The 13,793-nt window shown below is 35.6% G+C and overlaps 8 protein-coding genes across 8 annotated transcripts; 3 read left to right on the forward strand and 5 right to left on the reverse strand.

Moving 5' to 3' along the window:
* Window positions 1-45: 45 nt before the first annotated feature.
* BMR1_03g04660 (hypothetical protein) lies at window positions 46-855 on the forward strand (the record flags this gene model as incomplete). The annotated part of the gene is made up of 1 exon (XM_012794087.1): window positions 46-855. One exon carries the CDS (start codon window positions 46-48, stop codon window positions 853-855), a length of 810 nt encoding a protein of 269 aa, XP_012649541.1.
* On the reverse strand, window positions 977-4,074 carry BMR1_03g04665 (transitional endoplasmic reticulum ATPase; the record flags this gene model as incomplete). Its single annotated transcript, XM_021482293.1, has 4 exons — window positions 977-1,663; window positions 1,784-1,848; window positions 2,013-3,084; window positions 3,505-4,074. 4 exons carry the CDS (start codon window positions 4,072-4,074, stop codon window positions 977-979), a joined length of 2,394 nt encoding a protein of 797 aa, XP_021338827.1.
* BMR1_03g04670 (conserved Plasmodium protein, unknown function) lies at window positions 4,207-5,614 on the forward strand (the record flags this gene model as incomplete). Its single annotated transcript, XM_021482294.1, has 4 exons — window positions 4,207-4,761; window positions 4,816-5,332; window positions 5,385-5,518; window positions 5,540-5,614. The coding sequence occupies 4 exons, from the start codon at window positions 4,207-4,209 to the stop codon at window positions 5,612-5,614; spliced, it is 1,281 nt and encodes a 426-aa protein (XP_021338828.1).
* On the reverse strand, window positions 5,630-6,706 carry BMR1_03g04675 (hypothetical protein; the record flags this gene model as incomplete). Its single annotated transcript, XM_021482295.1, has 5 exons — window positions 5,630-6,221; window positions 6,242-6,330; window positions 6,352-6,426; window positions 6,447-6,554; window positions 6,575-6,706. The coding sequence occupies 5 exons, from the start codon at window positions 6,704-6,706 to the stop codon at window positions 5,630-5,632; spliced, it is 996 nt and encodes a 331-aa protein (XP_021338829.1).
* On the forward strand, window positions 6,785-9,851 carry BMR1_03g04680 (conserved Plasmodium protein, unknown function; the record flags this gene model as incomplete). Its single annotated transcript, XM_012794091.1, has 3 exons — window positions 6,785-8,833; window positions 8,854-8,997; window positions 9,018-9,851. The coding sequence occupies 3 exons, from the start codon at window positions 6,785-6,787 to the stop codon at window positions 9,849-9,851; spliced, it is 3,027 nt and encodes a 1,008-aa protein (XP_012649545.1).
* BMR1_03g04681 (hypothetical protein) lies at window positions 10,684-11,585 on the reverse strand (the record flags this gene model as incomplete). The annotated part of the gene is made up of 4 exons (XM_021482296.1): window positions 10,684-10,974; window positions 10,999-11,118; window positions 11,140-11,297; window positions 11,459-11,585. The coding sequence occupies 4 exons, from the start codon at window positions 11,583-11,585 to the stop codon at window positions 10,684-10,686; spliced, it is 696 nt and encodes a 231-aa protein (XP_021338830.1).
* A 59-nt stretch (window positions 11,586-11,644) lies between these two features.
* Window positions 11,645-12,610, reverse strand: BMR1_03g04682 (Putative transferase CAF17 mitochondrial; the record flags this gene model as incomplete). The annotated part of the gene is made up of 3 exons (XM_012794092.2): window positions 11,645-12,259; window positions 12,281-12,482; window positions 12,504-12,610. The coding sequence occupies 3 exons, from the start codon at window positions 12,608-12,610 to the stop codon at window positions 11,645-11,647; spliced, it is 924 nt and encodes a 307-aa protein (XP_012649546.2).
* Window positions 12,540-13,790, reverse strand: BMR1_03g04683 (leucine-rich repeat protein (LRR3); the record flags this gene model as incomplete). Its single annotated transcript, XM_021482297.1, has 7 exons — window positions 12,540-12,677; window positions 12,729-12,801; window positions 12,822-12,970; window positions 13,226-13,317; window positions 13,338-13,382; window positions 13,403-13,472; window positions 13,494-13,790. 7 exons carry the CDS (start codon window positions 13,788-13,790, stop codon window positions 12,540-12,542), a joined length of 864 nt encoding a protein of 287 aa, XP_021338831.1.
* Between the last annotated feature and the right edge of the window lie 3 nt (window positions 13,791-13,793).

The following is a 13,793-nucleotide window of genomic DNA, read 5'->3' on the forward strand; positions in this document are numbered from 1 at the left end:
ATATGATGTAAATTTTAGGCGTTAATAAATAATTTACATCATAAGATGTCTGATATTATAATTAAATATGTTGGTAATCACATATTCTTATTAGCTTATAGGATGAAGGACGGTGATGATGGGTGGAGATATGTAATAGCTTCTAAGAATCGTCATGTTAGGGGTGATATATCCACTTGGGGTAATTACTCAAACAATAAAAAATTTGACAAAAATTTGTTGCCTGAAACTACACCAGCTAATGTTGACATTGACAAAGTTGTTGGAAACATAGATTCAATAGTGTCTACCATAAAATCTTCAACATTTTACAGCTTCTTAAGTGAAGCTTTACATAAAGTTGTTTCTAAAAACTTGAAAATGATAGTTCTGGGTTGTGCTAGTCCTACTTGCGGCCCATTTATCACTAATTGCAAATGCCAATGGGCACTGGCCAAATTATTGACAGTTGACAGTAATCATTTATTTAAAATAATATCGGTCGAAATTTTTGATCCGTTAATGAGCGATACTGATTATCAAATTTGGCAGCGATTAATCGAATTTCCTAACACAACAGCCGAAACTGATTGGACACTGCTAATCATGCCTCACTGCGAAGTGGACCTTTATCGCACTGTACTTGAATCATTGTCGCATAAATTAGACATTATTGAATCTGCAAAGCAATTGGCAAGCGGAAGCTATGTTTTCAGAAATATTGCAAAACTTAGTAATGTAATACTGCTGTCTAATACCCTATCCAATTGTGATAGTTTGGATTTAAATACAGAAATTACTGAGATTAAGTTGCCAAAATTCGATCCCTACCCCAACGCCTTCAATGACTTATACCTTATTACCATCGACACCTAATATTTCGTAGAATTAAATCAATCGGGGTTTCAATTTTATAATTATTAGTGAAAAAATTAGTAATATATGTACCCGTGCATTGTTATAATTGGTTGTAAAGTTTAAATATCTTCAATGTAATTTACGAGTAAAGGTCGTCCTCATCCTCGTCTATCAAGTCCATCCCACTACCTTGTGTTTCATCTGGCCAATCAATGTCAATATCGTCGTCATTAACCTGCGACTTGTACAGTGGATCAAACTTTGACCTAAAGTTATCAAATTTCGCCAAATCAGAACTAGTGACTGATCTCCTAGCCGCTGCTAACCCCTCTGAAAAATGTTTACGCTTGATTTCATATTTAAACTCAGGGAAGTCAGGGTTACCCGAAGCCTTCTGCATCTCCTCAACCCCTATTGCCTCCCTTATGGCTGCCCTTGCTGCCCGTTGACACATTTCGGCCAAATCTGCCCCTGAAAATCCTGAAGTCTTTTGGGCCAAAAAGGAAATGGGTACATTGGACGCCACTGGTGATTTTCTTAGCAACGCCTGAAGAATTGACACTCTAGCTGCATGATCGGGTAGTGGAATGTATATCAATTGATCCAATCGTCCGGGACGTAGCAGCGCTTCATCTAACAGGTTGGGACGATTGGTTGCTCCTATAAAGAAGAGGTTCTTCTTTGGGCCCACGCCGTCAATTTCCGTAAGTAACTGATTCATGACCCTGTCCCCAGCACCGTTAGCATCTCCAACGTTATTTCCTCTGGCAGAACCAATGGAATCAAGCTCGTCGAAGAATAACACGCAAGGGGCGGATGAGCGGGCCTATATATTAGTATAGTAATTACATGCAGAAAACACGAATTTAAGCTTATGGCTTGGGTAAAATAATAGTAAAGTGAAATAAAAAGTATTCAACTTAAAATAGAGCACAAAGTAACGTACCTTATCAAAAACCTCCCTAACATTGGCCTCCGATTCTCCGAACCACATCGTCAATAACTCAGGTCCTAAGTTAATGAAACAAAATGCAAAATGCTATGTTTCAAATGTATTTAGTTCATAAATTGATATGAACAAATCGATAAGCCACAAAGCCTAACAATAATCAATATTTCTCAATCAGCCCAATCGCTGATGCTCAAGAAATATTCTACACAAAGAAAATGCATACCTTTAATGGAAATGAAATTAGCTGAACATTCTGATGCCACTGCCTTTGCTAGCAATGTTTTTCCGCATCCAGGCGGCCCATAAAAAAGTACTCCCCTACTGGGCGACATGCCAAACTTTTCGAACTTCTCTGGGTGCTCAATAGGGTACAAAATCATCTCCCTCAAACTCGTTTTAACTGACTCCAATCCACCAATATCATCCCATTTGACATTTGGAATCTCAACAACTGTTTCTCTCAATGAAGATGGGTTGCATGTATTTAGAGCCGCAGTTAAATGATCCTGTGTAACTGACATTGAATCTAGCACGGTTGTGTCAATAGTGTCATCTTCAAGATCAATCATATCCATTTTCTCTCTTATACAAGATAGAGCTGATTCGGTACACAATTGTGCTAAGTCTGCCCCTACAAAACCATGCGTATTAGCAGCTAATTCATTGAGCTTTACATTTGGTGCCAGCTTCATGTTTCTGGTATGAATGCGTAGAATTTCTAATCTGCCATTATCATCAGGGACTCCAATGTCTATTTCTCGGTCAAAACGTCCAAATCGTCTAAGCGCTGGGTCTATCGAATTTTGTCTATTCGTGGCTCCTAGTACTACAACTTGGCCTCTACCCTTCAACCCATCCATCAAAGTCAGCAATTGGGAAACTACGCGTCTCTCTACTTCCCCATTTGTCTTTTCTCTTTTAGGGGCGATACTGTCAATTTCGTCTATGAATATTATGGACGGTGCATTCTTTTCTGCTTCAGCGAAAGCACGTCTCAAATTGGACTCAGCCTCCCCGGCCATTTTGCTCATTACTTCGGGGCCATTTATTAGGAAGAAAAAGGCACCAGTTTCATTGGCCACTGCACGCGCAATTAGAGTTTTCCCGCTGCCAGGGGGGCCATATAACAACACTCCCCTTGGTGGTTTGACGCCTAATGTTTTGAAGAGCGTGGGATGGCGCAGTGGTAATTCTATCATCTCACGAATCTGGGCCATTTGCTTCTTACATCCGCCAATATCATCATAACCCACGTCGTCTAGGCGATCCTCTTCTTCACGCTTTACAGGGTCACCCTAAGTGAAAATTGAAATAGTGGATCAGTAAGTTTTCATATATTATTTATAGGCTCATTTATGCATAAATATATTTAGTGAACAATAGGTTGATATAGATGGTCCACGTTCCAATTCCTATTGATATAACCACTGCTGTCTAACTATTGTCCATTATACAACCAAATAAATAAGATTGTCGGTTAGTTATGTAAAATAAATGTCATAATCCATAGTCTAACTTTATAGTCTAGTGCTGTCATTTAGTAATACCCATAAATATTCATAAGAAGTTACACAACATTACTCAAATTTTATGTATATATAGTTATATAGTGATATGAATTGAGTGTAATTTTATGGCCATTTTGATATGTGGAGCTTGTGGTAATGATTTTATCTGCAAGAAATTGTTTCATATAATATAGTTAGGATAATTACCTCGTGAAATATTACTGTATCTGGAGCAACGATGCAATATTCCCCAGGTTCAACCTCAATAATCTTAAACTCCACCGCCTTAAATCCTCCACGCACCAAAAAATAATCTCCCTTCTTCACAGGCCTATAAGATTCCATGAAATAAGGCTTCAAATAAATGTCAAACAACGATCCCCTAGACAGACCTTCAATGGTATCATCGATTGGCAAGACTTGTATTCGTTTACCGTAAGGAACATCAGCGCAGGGGTTAATTCTAACGTAGTCTCCCAGCATAACCCTTAGATTCTTCCTTACTGTCTTGTTAAGTCTGGCCTTGCATTCATCCAATTCCTTATCTGCCAATACAATACAAACAGTGGAATGTCGTTTCTTTCCCCTGAGCATAACTGTATCCCCCCTAAATAGGCCCAATTCCTCAATCCTATTGGGATGAAGTGCCACTATTGAGTTGTCATCATTCAAGGCTTCCTCAACAAGTAGGCGATTCAAATTCTTCTTCCTCGCCTGAACCACAGCGGATTGGGCACTTACATTCTCATCAATTGCAATGTCACTGTTTCCACTCATGTCAAACAAAACCGAATATAGGCATCTAGTGGTGGGTCATGTGATAAATGTTATTAATGTCCCCACACGAATATTCAGCATATCTTACACCAAGTTCAACCTACACACTTTTATCTACAGCACGATTGTGCCATGGGCTCAGTGTGTTCGGGTATTTGCAAACCGCGTTCTGGTGGTAAGAACCTCCAATGCAACGTATTTTCCAATACAGAACTTAACAATTTACACAATCATAACTCCAAAAGATCATCTAAATCTACGCTCATTTCACCCGCTAAATCATATAGTAAAGATAGTGACATAAGCACAAGTAGTTCTGTAGTTTTTCGGCTTGAAAAAAACAAATTTCTTCCATCAGTTTCCAATAAAAAGTCTATTGTCGATGGATGGATTTCCCAGCGCAATTCAATAGATTCAGATGCGGAACCTTTCCTAATACTAGACACTAGGGTGGCCTTGCTGCTGATTAATTACCTGATGGGACAAGATGTGTTGAATTTGAGGCAGATTTGCCGCGTATGGAGGGATATAATAGATTACACATTGGATATACATTTGGAACATATAATCGCTCAATTCAAGTGTCACTACAAAGGGTTATTAGAACCAGTGTCAAAATTCATAAAGGCTTCACCGATTTACAATAGGCCGAATGAACCAAGGATTGACCTTATAATTACGGCCAAAGTAAGTATAGTTGCGCAGTCTTTATTTATGATTATATCTGTGCATTTGACATAGGTAATTGGAGGAGTGGGCATGATTAATAATATCGGATATAAATTTAAGTACAAAGGCAAAACCCAGTGCTACGGAGAGCAATTTCATTTTCAATCCCTAAGGCAGGGGTCAAACAGGATGCTATTTTTTGAACGCGATGAATCGCATGTTTATACGGATGATATTAAGATGCCTGTCATAGCCGGAGTACATCAATTTTGTGTGGGCGATTTTCTCCAAATACCAATTAATCTCCACAACGCCTACAGTACAGTAGATATGCCTAGTATTGAAGTTATGCCATGCAGGCAATCAGTCTGCTCTGTACGGCAAATGGAGACTTGCCACATCGATTCCATGTATGACGAAAACTGGGAGCAAATAACTCAAACTAGCGATAAGCCTCAAAAGTTAATTGATATAATGAATAAGATCAATAGTTTGCTCAAGGATAATAATAAACTGATGATTTTGTCGGCTGATCACGCCGGATATGATGTGGCCACTATTAGACTTAGATTGATAGCTGTTGAATCGGGTAAGTCAGTTTTAATCATTCATTTATAACTGTTCTGAGGAGCTTAATATAGGTAAAATTTGCGAAGAATTGGGGAGATATGTAGCGCAGGGGATAGAAGTATTTCCTGCAAAGGCTCCAATTACTGGCATACTAACAAGGAAAGGATTGACTCAAGATTTGTACACTACTACTCAACTAAGAATGGTAAGTTGTTGGATAACGTAGGGCGATATAATTAACTTTTATCTTCAAACAGTGGGAGCAGGGCCCGAAGATCCCACTTGTGCTGAACCTTCATAACCAGCTTTTGTTTGTTCATTTCTTATCATAATTTGAGATTTGTACATTAGCATTTTTTAACCAGAAATTTATCGTAACAATATTAAATTTTTTTAGTCCTCCACACAACAAATTAGTTGCAATCTTCCTAGAGTCTTCTTGACTGATCATAATAGCGTTGTTTTGCGATTTAATGTGTGTTGTGCAATTGTCAATAATTTTGCCCAATTCACTAATGTATGTTGGATATACCACTGGAGGGTAATCAACAGAATCAATACCATCGAGTTGTAACTCAATATACCTATCTTGTGCTGCAAGATATAACGTAGAAATGTCGGTAATAATCTGTGATAGTGCTGATATTTCTTGTTTAGATATAGCGTCAACTAGTGCGTGGATGGTGTCCTCAATCAGACTGCCTGTGAGGGGGTGTTTGACGGTGAAAATTTTGCAAATATGACCCAAATCATTAATATTTAAAGTTCCGATTGATTCTCTAATGGAAGAAGCAAGTGATTTGGCCAGTCTGATACCTGGGACATGTTGTTGGATTATTGGCTTGGTGAATTTGGCAGTGGTTACTCTCTTCAATTTTTTAAGTCCCGCCTTTTCATATCTCTCTGCACTGAGTGATAATTTTCTCACTCTATTATTAGACGGTCTGTTACTCGAAATTTTTTGCATATACTAAAGTTTGCTGTTTGATTATCTGTTGTAATAGATTCATTGTCCCCCTAGGTAATCAATAATCTTACGAGAATTATTTTGACCTTAGCTTGGACAGGAAGGCTGAGGATTAGGCTGCGGTAGTCCCTGTTATCATCAGTTTTCTAAGTAAACAATTTAACACCTCTAAGGTGCCAAAAAAGGCGTTTTCTAGAGGATTTATGTAATTAATAAAGAGTTGTCTGTCTCGGTAATTATGTGTATAACATATATTGAACACTGTCAGTGCGTCCTATGTAAAATGTAAATTACAGACGTAGATAGGGTAGTTTTTTTTAAAGAATTAACTATGGTGTAAAAATCCTCATTTGGAGTTAATTTGGCTAGGTTTTTAACCAAATCTCCACTATGTGTCACTAAATTCCTATACACTACACTAGACATGACGACACTACACAGCTCGTTTTACTATGTAATATAACTTTTTTCAACAAAAATGATCAAATAAACCGAGTTTAAGAAATGTATCCAAATAATTTGAATGATATCATCTTGAAATGCCTTTCTGATGACGAAATTATTCGCTCCAACGCATATGCACAGCTATGTCATCTAGAAAATGAGTCCAATTTTGCATACCAGCTTTTTCAACTATATATAAACTCCTCTGATTACATAAAACAAGTGGCATTGTTGGCCTGTATCAATGCCTTGTCTAGAAACATTTACAAATCTGATCTCTCTGGCTTCAAGAGTAACCTTCCCAATCTTATCTTCAAATTTAATATCACTAGACATAATTTAGCAGAAGCAAAACACTTGAGTGTGCTTATGCGTAAAATTGTACGGTATGAATACCCACAAAAGTGGCCAGAACTCTTAAATTTGCAAATTGAATCATTGCAGAATGTAAGCAATATGTTAAACAACGTTGAGGAAACTTGTAATTCGATAATTTGCAATTTGAGCTCTGTAAAAACTTGTGTTTTTCTGTCCAATTACGTGATCAAGGAACAAGTGTCCAAAAGATTACTTCGTGACCGTAATGAAATGTACAAAATTACCCAAGCTTTATTCCCATTGGTCAGCGGCATTTGGTACAAGTTTAATGATCATCTATCACAAATATCAATCGCTGCACAAAATAATTATGGAGATAATGCCAATTTGGAACTGATTAATTCAATGTATCAGACATCATCATTGATGGATTCATTGCTGCTGCGGTTGCTATACTATGGGAAAAGGACGCCTTACTTGGATGGAACTATCATCACACTAATATCCGCTATTTTAAACAAGACAATTAACCTGTTTAAATTAAAATTCCAATGCGAATTTTTGTACAAAAACATACAAAAGTTGCTAAAATTCATAACCCATCTTATTGAACATGAGCCACTATTATTTGCATTGATAGACTTGGATACTTTTTTATTTTCATTGGTGAATTATTTGACAGTAATAAATGGTAGTGACTATTACGAGCATACTTCCACAATAAATAATGGATTAGCACTTATTAATGGCATTTTTGGCTCATTTGTCTTCAACCAAGAGCCTACTGGTCACGATTTTATCGTCAACATTGAAGACATAAACCCTTCCGTTTATAGTGATTCTATAAAAATACTTAAGAATCAATGCAGCCTACGCTTGCAGCTCCATTTTCGAAATGGAGGATTAACAAAGTATATATTGTGGTTACTAAACAATTTTATCATACTTAAGGAGAGAGACTTGGAGGTTTGGAATAATGAAATGTCGGAATCATTTAGCTCACTCGATTATTTGCCACAATCCATAATATCCAACAATGCTGCTTCAATCATTACTTCAATTTGTTCGTTCAAACAAAATGTGTGCCATGTTACCAATATTGTTGCGAGTGAAATTGCTAAATGTTCATTAGATAATCATTTACATCTGGAAGCGATCTTACATTTGATCAGTTCATCGGTTAAGATGATCGCCAAACATTTTGAACACCATAAAATGTTGGATATACTACAGCAAATATTGCTAAATGAAACCCCATTGTATTTGAAGCTCCGATCATTAAACGTACTGAACAATATAGTAAAGAATTACATCTATTCAGAAGAGCAAGGGCTAGTAGTATTAAATATCCTAATCCTCTGCCTAAGCTATAGTGGACCAATGCATCAGGTGGTAAGAATTGCATGTTTGTCTCCAGTGTATAATTTCTATGTCAAGACCAACGAATGTTATTACTGGCAAGCAATAGATGCTAGCGGCATGGATCCCTCCAGTAGAATCATCCAATTGGTAATGAATCTATTTACTACCGTTACATATCCCATGGTTCGAACTAAATGCATGAACCTAGTTTGTAAATTAGCTACTGAATTGGATGTGTACAATAGTGATTCTTCTACCTATCAATTTGCGAATTTGTTAGAGAACATTTTGGACATTTATAAGCAAAGTAATTGGGAGGTGAGGGAATCTATTCTACACCTATCTCTATCATTGATTAATTCATTCGATTCTTATAAATGTTACATATCCAGTATGAATAATCTCTGGATATATAAATTCGTGGTGGAGGTATGCAAGTGTTTATTTAGGTTGTTCTGAATACGATGGATTTCACTATGAGCGTTGGGAATAGATTTATCAAGCATGCAGAATATCAAGAATTATTCCACTCTGTTTGGGTCTCTTTACTGCGTATTTTGCCCAATAAACTAGTAAATATTGATTTTATTGTGGTATGTTTAATTTCAATTAGATTGATAAAATATTTTCGGTGTTCGATAAAATTATCACTAAGAACTATGATTTTGTAAATCAGCCATCTCATTTTCATGATGTGGTGCTTGAGTACTTATCGCTAACGGTATGTCTATTTGAAGAATGTGCCCTAAACCCAAATAATCAAATAACAATGGTGGCCCAAAGAATACAATTGTCACATCTATTTAGTCTCATTGTGAAGCTAGTATCCAACAACATATTGGTCAATAAATTATTAGTACTGGTATATTTTATGCCAAGCTGCGAATTAACTGAGTTTCACCAATTTCCCCAGCAATTAATAGTCAATTTATGGCGTGATATGTATACAACCGACCGCTATACTACCACAATCAATGCTGATAGTTGTTCTACAATGGAATTGTTCTTGCCTCCCATCGTGTCCTATTACAATCGCTCACCAGATATTTTTGACAAATTTCTGGCTAATATTGTAAGTGGAATGGGTAATCCAAAGGAGAGATTAGTATGCTTACTGAATTTTATTGAGAAGGAGAGATCACGAGATACTAGGTTGTATGGATGTTTGATAGCACAGAAGATTACCAAAATTATAGCCAAAATATATCCTACACTTGTAGATCATCAACAAATTATAGCCAAACTTGGCGAATCTGTAAAGATTTTGATGGGTATGTACAAAGAGTGTGAGGGTGCGGGTAAAACATTTATATCAAAACAGTGTACCTACTCTATCGGCAATAGAACATCCAGGAGCGATATCGATGATATTAAAATGCCAATATCCTACAGAGTACACAACCTAATGGATAGGTTATATATTAACATCATGGAAAAAGTCATTTAAAACTTAAAATTTTAATGAGAAATGCTCATGACTCGTATAATAGGTTAATTTTATCCCCTGATTATTATAAGATATCAATTGGCAACAATATAGTTGTTATATAGATAATTAGTGATAGTATATTTGACAGTTTATGTTATTTAATATTTAATAAGGGGGTTTTTAAAGGTGTTTAGATACGATTAAAATTCAGTTAAACAGTATATGATAATAATAATAATAATAATACAAAAGTTGGAACAATGCTGCTGTGCGTGTGTATTTTAATTCATTTATTAGTTATTGAACCATATTATTATCCAGTAATTAGACATGTGACAAATATTTTGTATTGATTTATTTTCACATAATTTTTAATAATTGATTGAAACCAATAATCCTACTTTGTAACATATATACTAATATAATAAATATCATAGTTGATTAAATTGTTAAATGTCCAGCCAACTAAGTGGCTAGGTAATCTATTATTATATAATTAGCGATTGATGATGATGGATATATCATGCTGCATTGTTATTCATAACAATAACTTATATGTGAATCTAAACAAGTATATGCATAGGCCAAATAGGTAATGTTATTTTTGTGTATGCCGTTTAGATTTACATAAGATATAATAGTATATATTATTAGTACTGTAGGGTAGTTATCAAAAATTAAATTTTACAGATAAAAGGCCAGATGGCGATGTTTCTCGAGCCATAAAATAATATAACTTCAATACTGCATGGACTATATTATTAGCTGTATTTTGCAATAATCTTGGTTAGTTTACTAACATACAAAAGCCGTACAGGGATTCGTCGGATCATCCTTAAGATTTTAATATCTATTTGCTGGTGACGACTAAATCTTTGAGGGACGCGCTGTTCTTTTCCATACCAAACTTTTTCTCAAAACTTTCGCGAGTAAAAGATTTTGGTGGCACGGTACCAAATCTATCGAACAATTTGGAATATAAATTGAAAATAAATCGAGCGAAAGAGGGACGATATTCCTCTTTCAAACTCATAATGGAGTGTTCATTGATCTTTTCCAATTGAGGCAATAAATGGATGAAGGATTCCCTCAGTGCAACTTTAACGATAGTTTTTAATGCCCCTTTGATGTATTTACGGCCCTAGGAATTAACTAGATGAAATACCTTGGAGTGGATGTGTTTGCCGGCAGATAATAGGGTCTTCTTCAACCGCTTACCCCAAGAAAGATTGACCTTCTCCTCACCGTTGCCAGCAAGTTTTTTACCAGTATCAACGTTCAATTCCTAACATTGGCAATGTGTTACCTCGACAAAACTCAGCATTTGCAATAAAGAGTTATATTGTAAATTGGGATCCATTCCGTATTTTTCGAAAATTTGAATTAAACGGTTTGATAACTTATTCCCTAAAGTAGACTCTAAATGGGTTAATTGGTCCTCAATCAACGAATAAAAGTCTATATCTGCCGTTAGTAGGTCAAAAATTGGCTGCAAAAAGTTTTATATGCAACGCTGAAATAATTACTAAACGCAAAACATATCCATGTAACGGAAAAGGGGTATTTATGTGATGTAGAAGGGTTGGATGATTAATTAGCTTTACATGGGGGTCAATAAGTATTACCTGGATATTTTACGTTCTTATCCAGTACTCTGGCGTAAGTAGAAGCGGATATAAAAATTTGGCATGCAGCTACAACCAAAAGGGATTGTGTAAACTTCATTTTTAGTGATTGATACCGATGTCGCATCAGGTGGAATCTGTGCCGGCAGGTGCGCATAAAACCTATAATTCTACATGCACGAACAATTAACTTCTCTGTATTAATTTCATACAGTAATCTTGAGGGATTTGTCCATCGTTGTTTATGTAGCTAATAAGTGCCAATAATATATCACGTTGTATGTGGGTGTTAACGCCCAAATTTTTGAGCATTTGATCCACATCCGCATCTTTCAACCTTGAATCAAAACCAACCCCAGCAATTAGCTGATATCGTGGGAATAAGATCCCATTTCTTAACTTATTCACAATTTCTTGGCCTGTATAGCATCCCTTTGTCCGTGATATATATAATTCATTATCCAAGTTTATGTCTTGTGGCACCAGTCTTTTGCCATAGGCATATCCTACATCTTCTATTAATTCTAGGTATCTAAGTAGTATTTTGTAGAAATTATGGTTCTCGAAATCGTAATTTTCACGCTCTATGCCTTGTATATCATCATTTTGCGAGAGTATTCTTAATCCGAGTTTCCAGTGTCTAGGATCTTGGTAGTATTCATTGCTGATTTGGGGAAACAAATCATTTGTAGTCGTTATTTTTTGTTCATTTGGTGAAGTTGTTGCGATAAGTGGAGGTAAAAATTGGTATATATTGCGGATGATAGGGGTGATTGATACATTAGATGATAACTTCCGCCTCTAATGTCACTAGTTGTTTACCTTAAATAAATCAATTAAATCCTGATAACTTCTATTACCCACATCTATTAAGTACCCTGATTGCATTTTGATGATGAAACAATCAGCAACGATTTTGCCATGTGGTGTCAAAAATAAACTTGATATTGCCGGGTATTTATTAGCAATTGGTGTTTCTTGGATTAATTTAGTAAGATTGTTGGTCGTTATACCTTGTAAGAAGCTAAATAATTGCGCTTGTTACTGTTCGGTATCGCTTCCATTCAATCTTATGTACGATCTATTTGGTATTTTGCAGACTATATTGTTTTTTACGAGTCTTAGCAGTTTTTCTGTCATTGTTTCCAGCATCCCTCTTTGCAATTTTTCTAGAGTTATAAATAATCAATCGTTCTAATTCTAGCTCTTCAATCGTTATCTATGTCATTTAATTGTTATTTTTGAATAAATGTTAAAGAACTAGGATTACCTTATCCGAGACAGGATTGCCTAACAAGTTGAGATCCCTGAGATTAACAAAAGCCTTCAAATTTAATGCATAACTAAATTGTATCGACAATACCTTTTATCGTAAATGGAATTATTTCCAAGGTCCAGGGTTCTGATGCTTGACATGACATCCAGCTGGTCCTTGGAGGGGAGTGTAATTATTTTGTTACCGTTTAGGCGGAGTTCTTTTAGGCTGGGCCAGAATTTCGTCAAAGGGAATTCCTATTTCAATCAATAACTATAAATGATTCTAAACGTGATCCATGATTAAATTTTAGACTCTCCAAATACATACAACAGTAATTGTTATGGATACAGAACCAAGAGCAAAATTGTAGACATAAATCAGTATATTGCCGTACTAATGTGCATTAATATCATATAAAGCAATATTAAAGTGTAAATGATAAGTTTAGAATGGATGATCACAATGATTATAAAATCGATATTTATTTATACAATTTGTATGATATATACCCGTATTTTATTCCTGGAAAGAGATACCTTGGCGAGTTTCTTATTATGCGCAGATGGTAATCCTACACTTTCAATCAGATTATCCGATAATACTATGTTATAATCTACGTACTTAGAATCTCCAGAGATTCCAATTTTGAAATTCTAGGGAATTTAGCTAGATTTATTATAACTTACTAATTTTGTTATTGTTAGCCACGATTACCTTCAAGTTTGTGCAGTCATTAAGGGGACTTATATCATCCAACTAGGTAATTGGGGTGATTACATTATTATTGGCGAGGTTGATATACTCTAATTTGGATAACTGTGTTATTCTAACGTCCAATAAATTCAATTTATTATTACTTAGGTTTATGTGTCTTAGGTAGTAGTTGTTTATTAGAAACTCAATGGAATCCAAATTGTTACATCGAAATGATATATATTCCAAAGATGTAAAGGGCTCCAATGATTCTATATCTCTGACATTTGAATCTTCAAGTACAATTTTCTTGATATCGAAGCCTTTGTCTATACCTTTAAATTGTTTGGCAAGTTCGGCAAGGGTGAGACTGCTAGACATGTA

Source organism: Babesia microti, chromosome III, assembly GCF_000691945.2.
Source record: "Babesia microti strain RI chromosome III, complete genome".
NCBI classification, from domain to species: domain Eukaryota; phylum Apicomplexa; class Aconoidasida; order Piroplasmida; family Babesiidae; genus Babesia; species Babesia microti.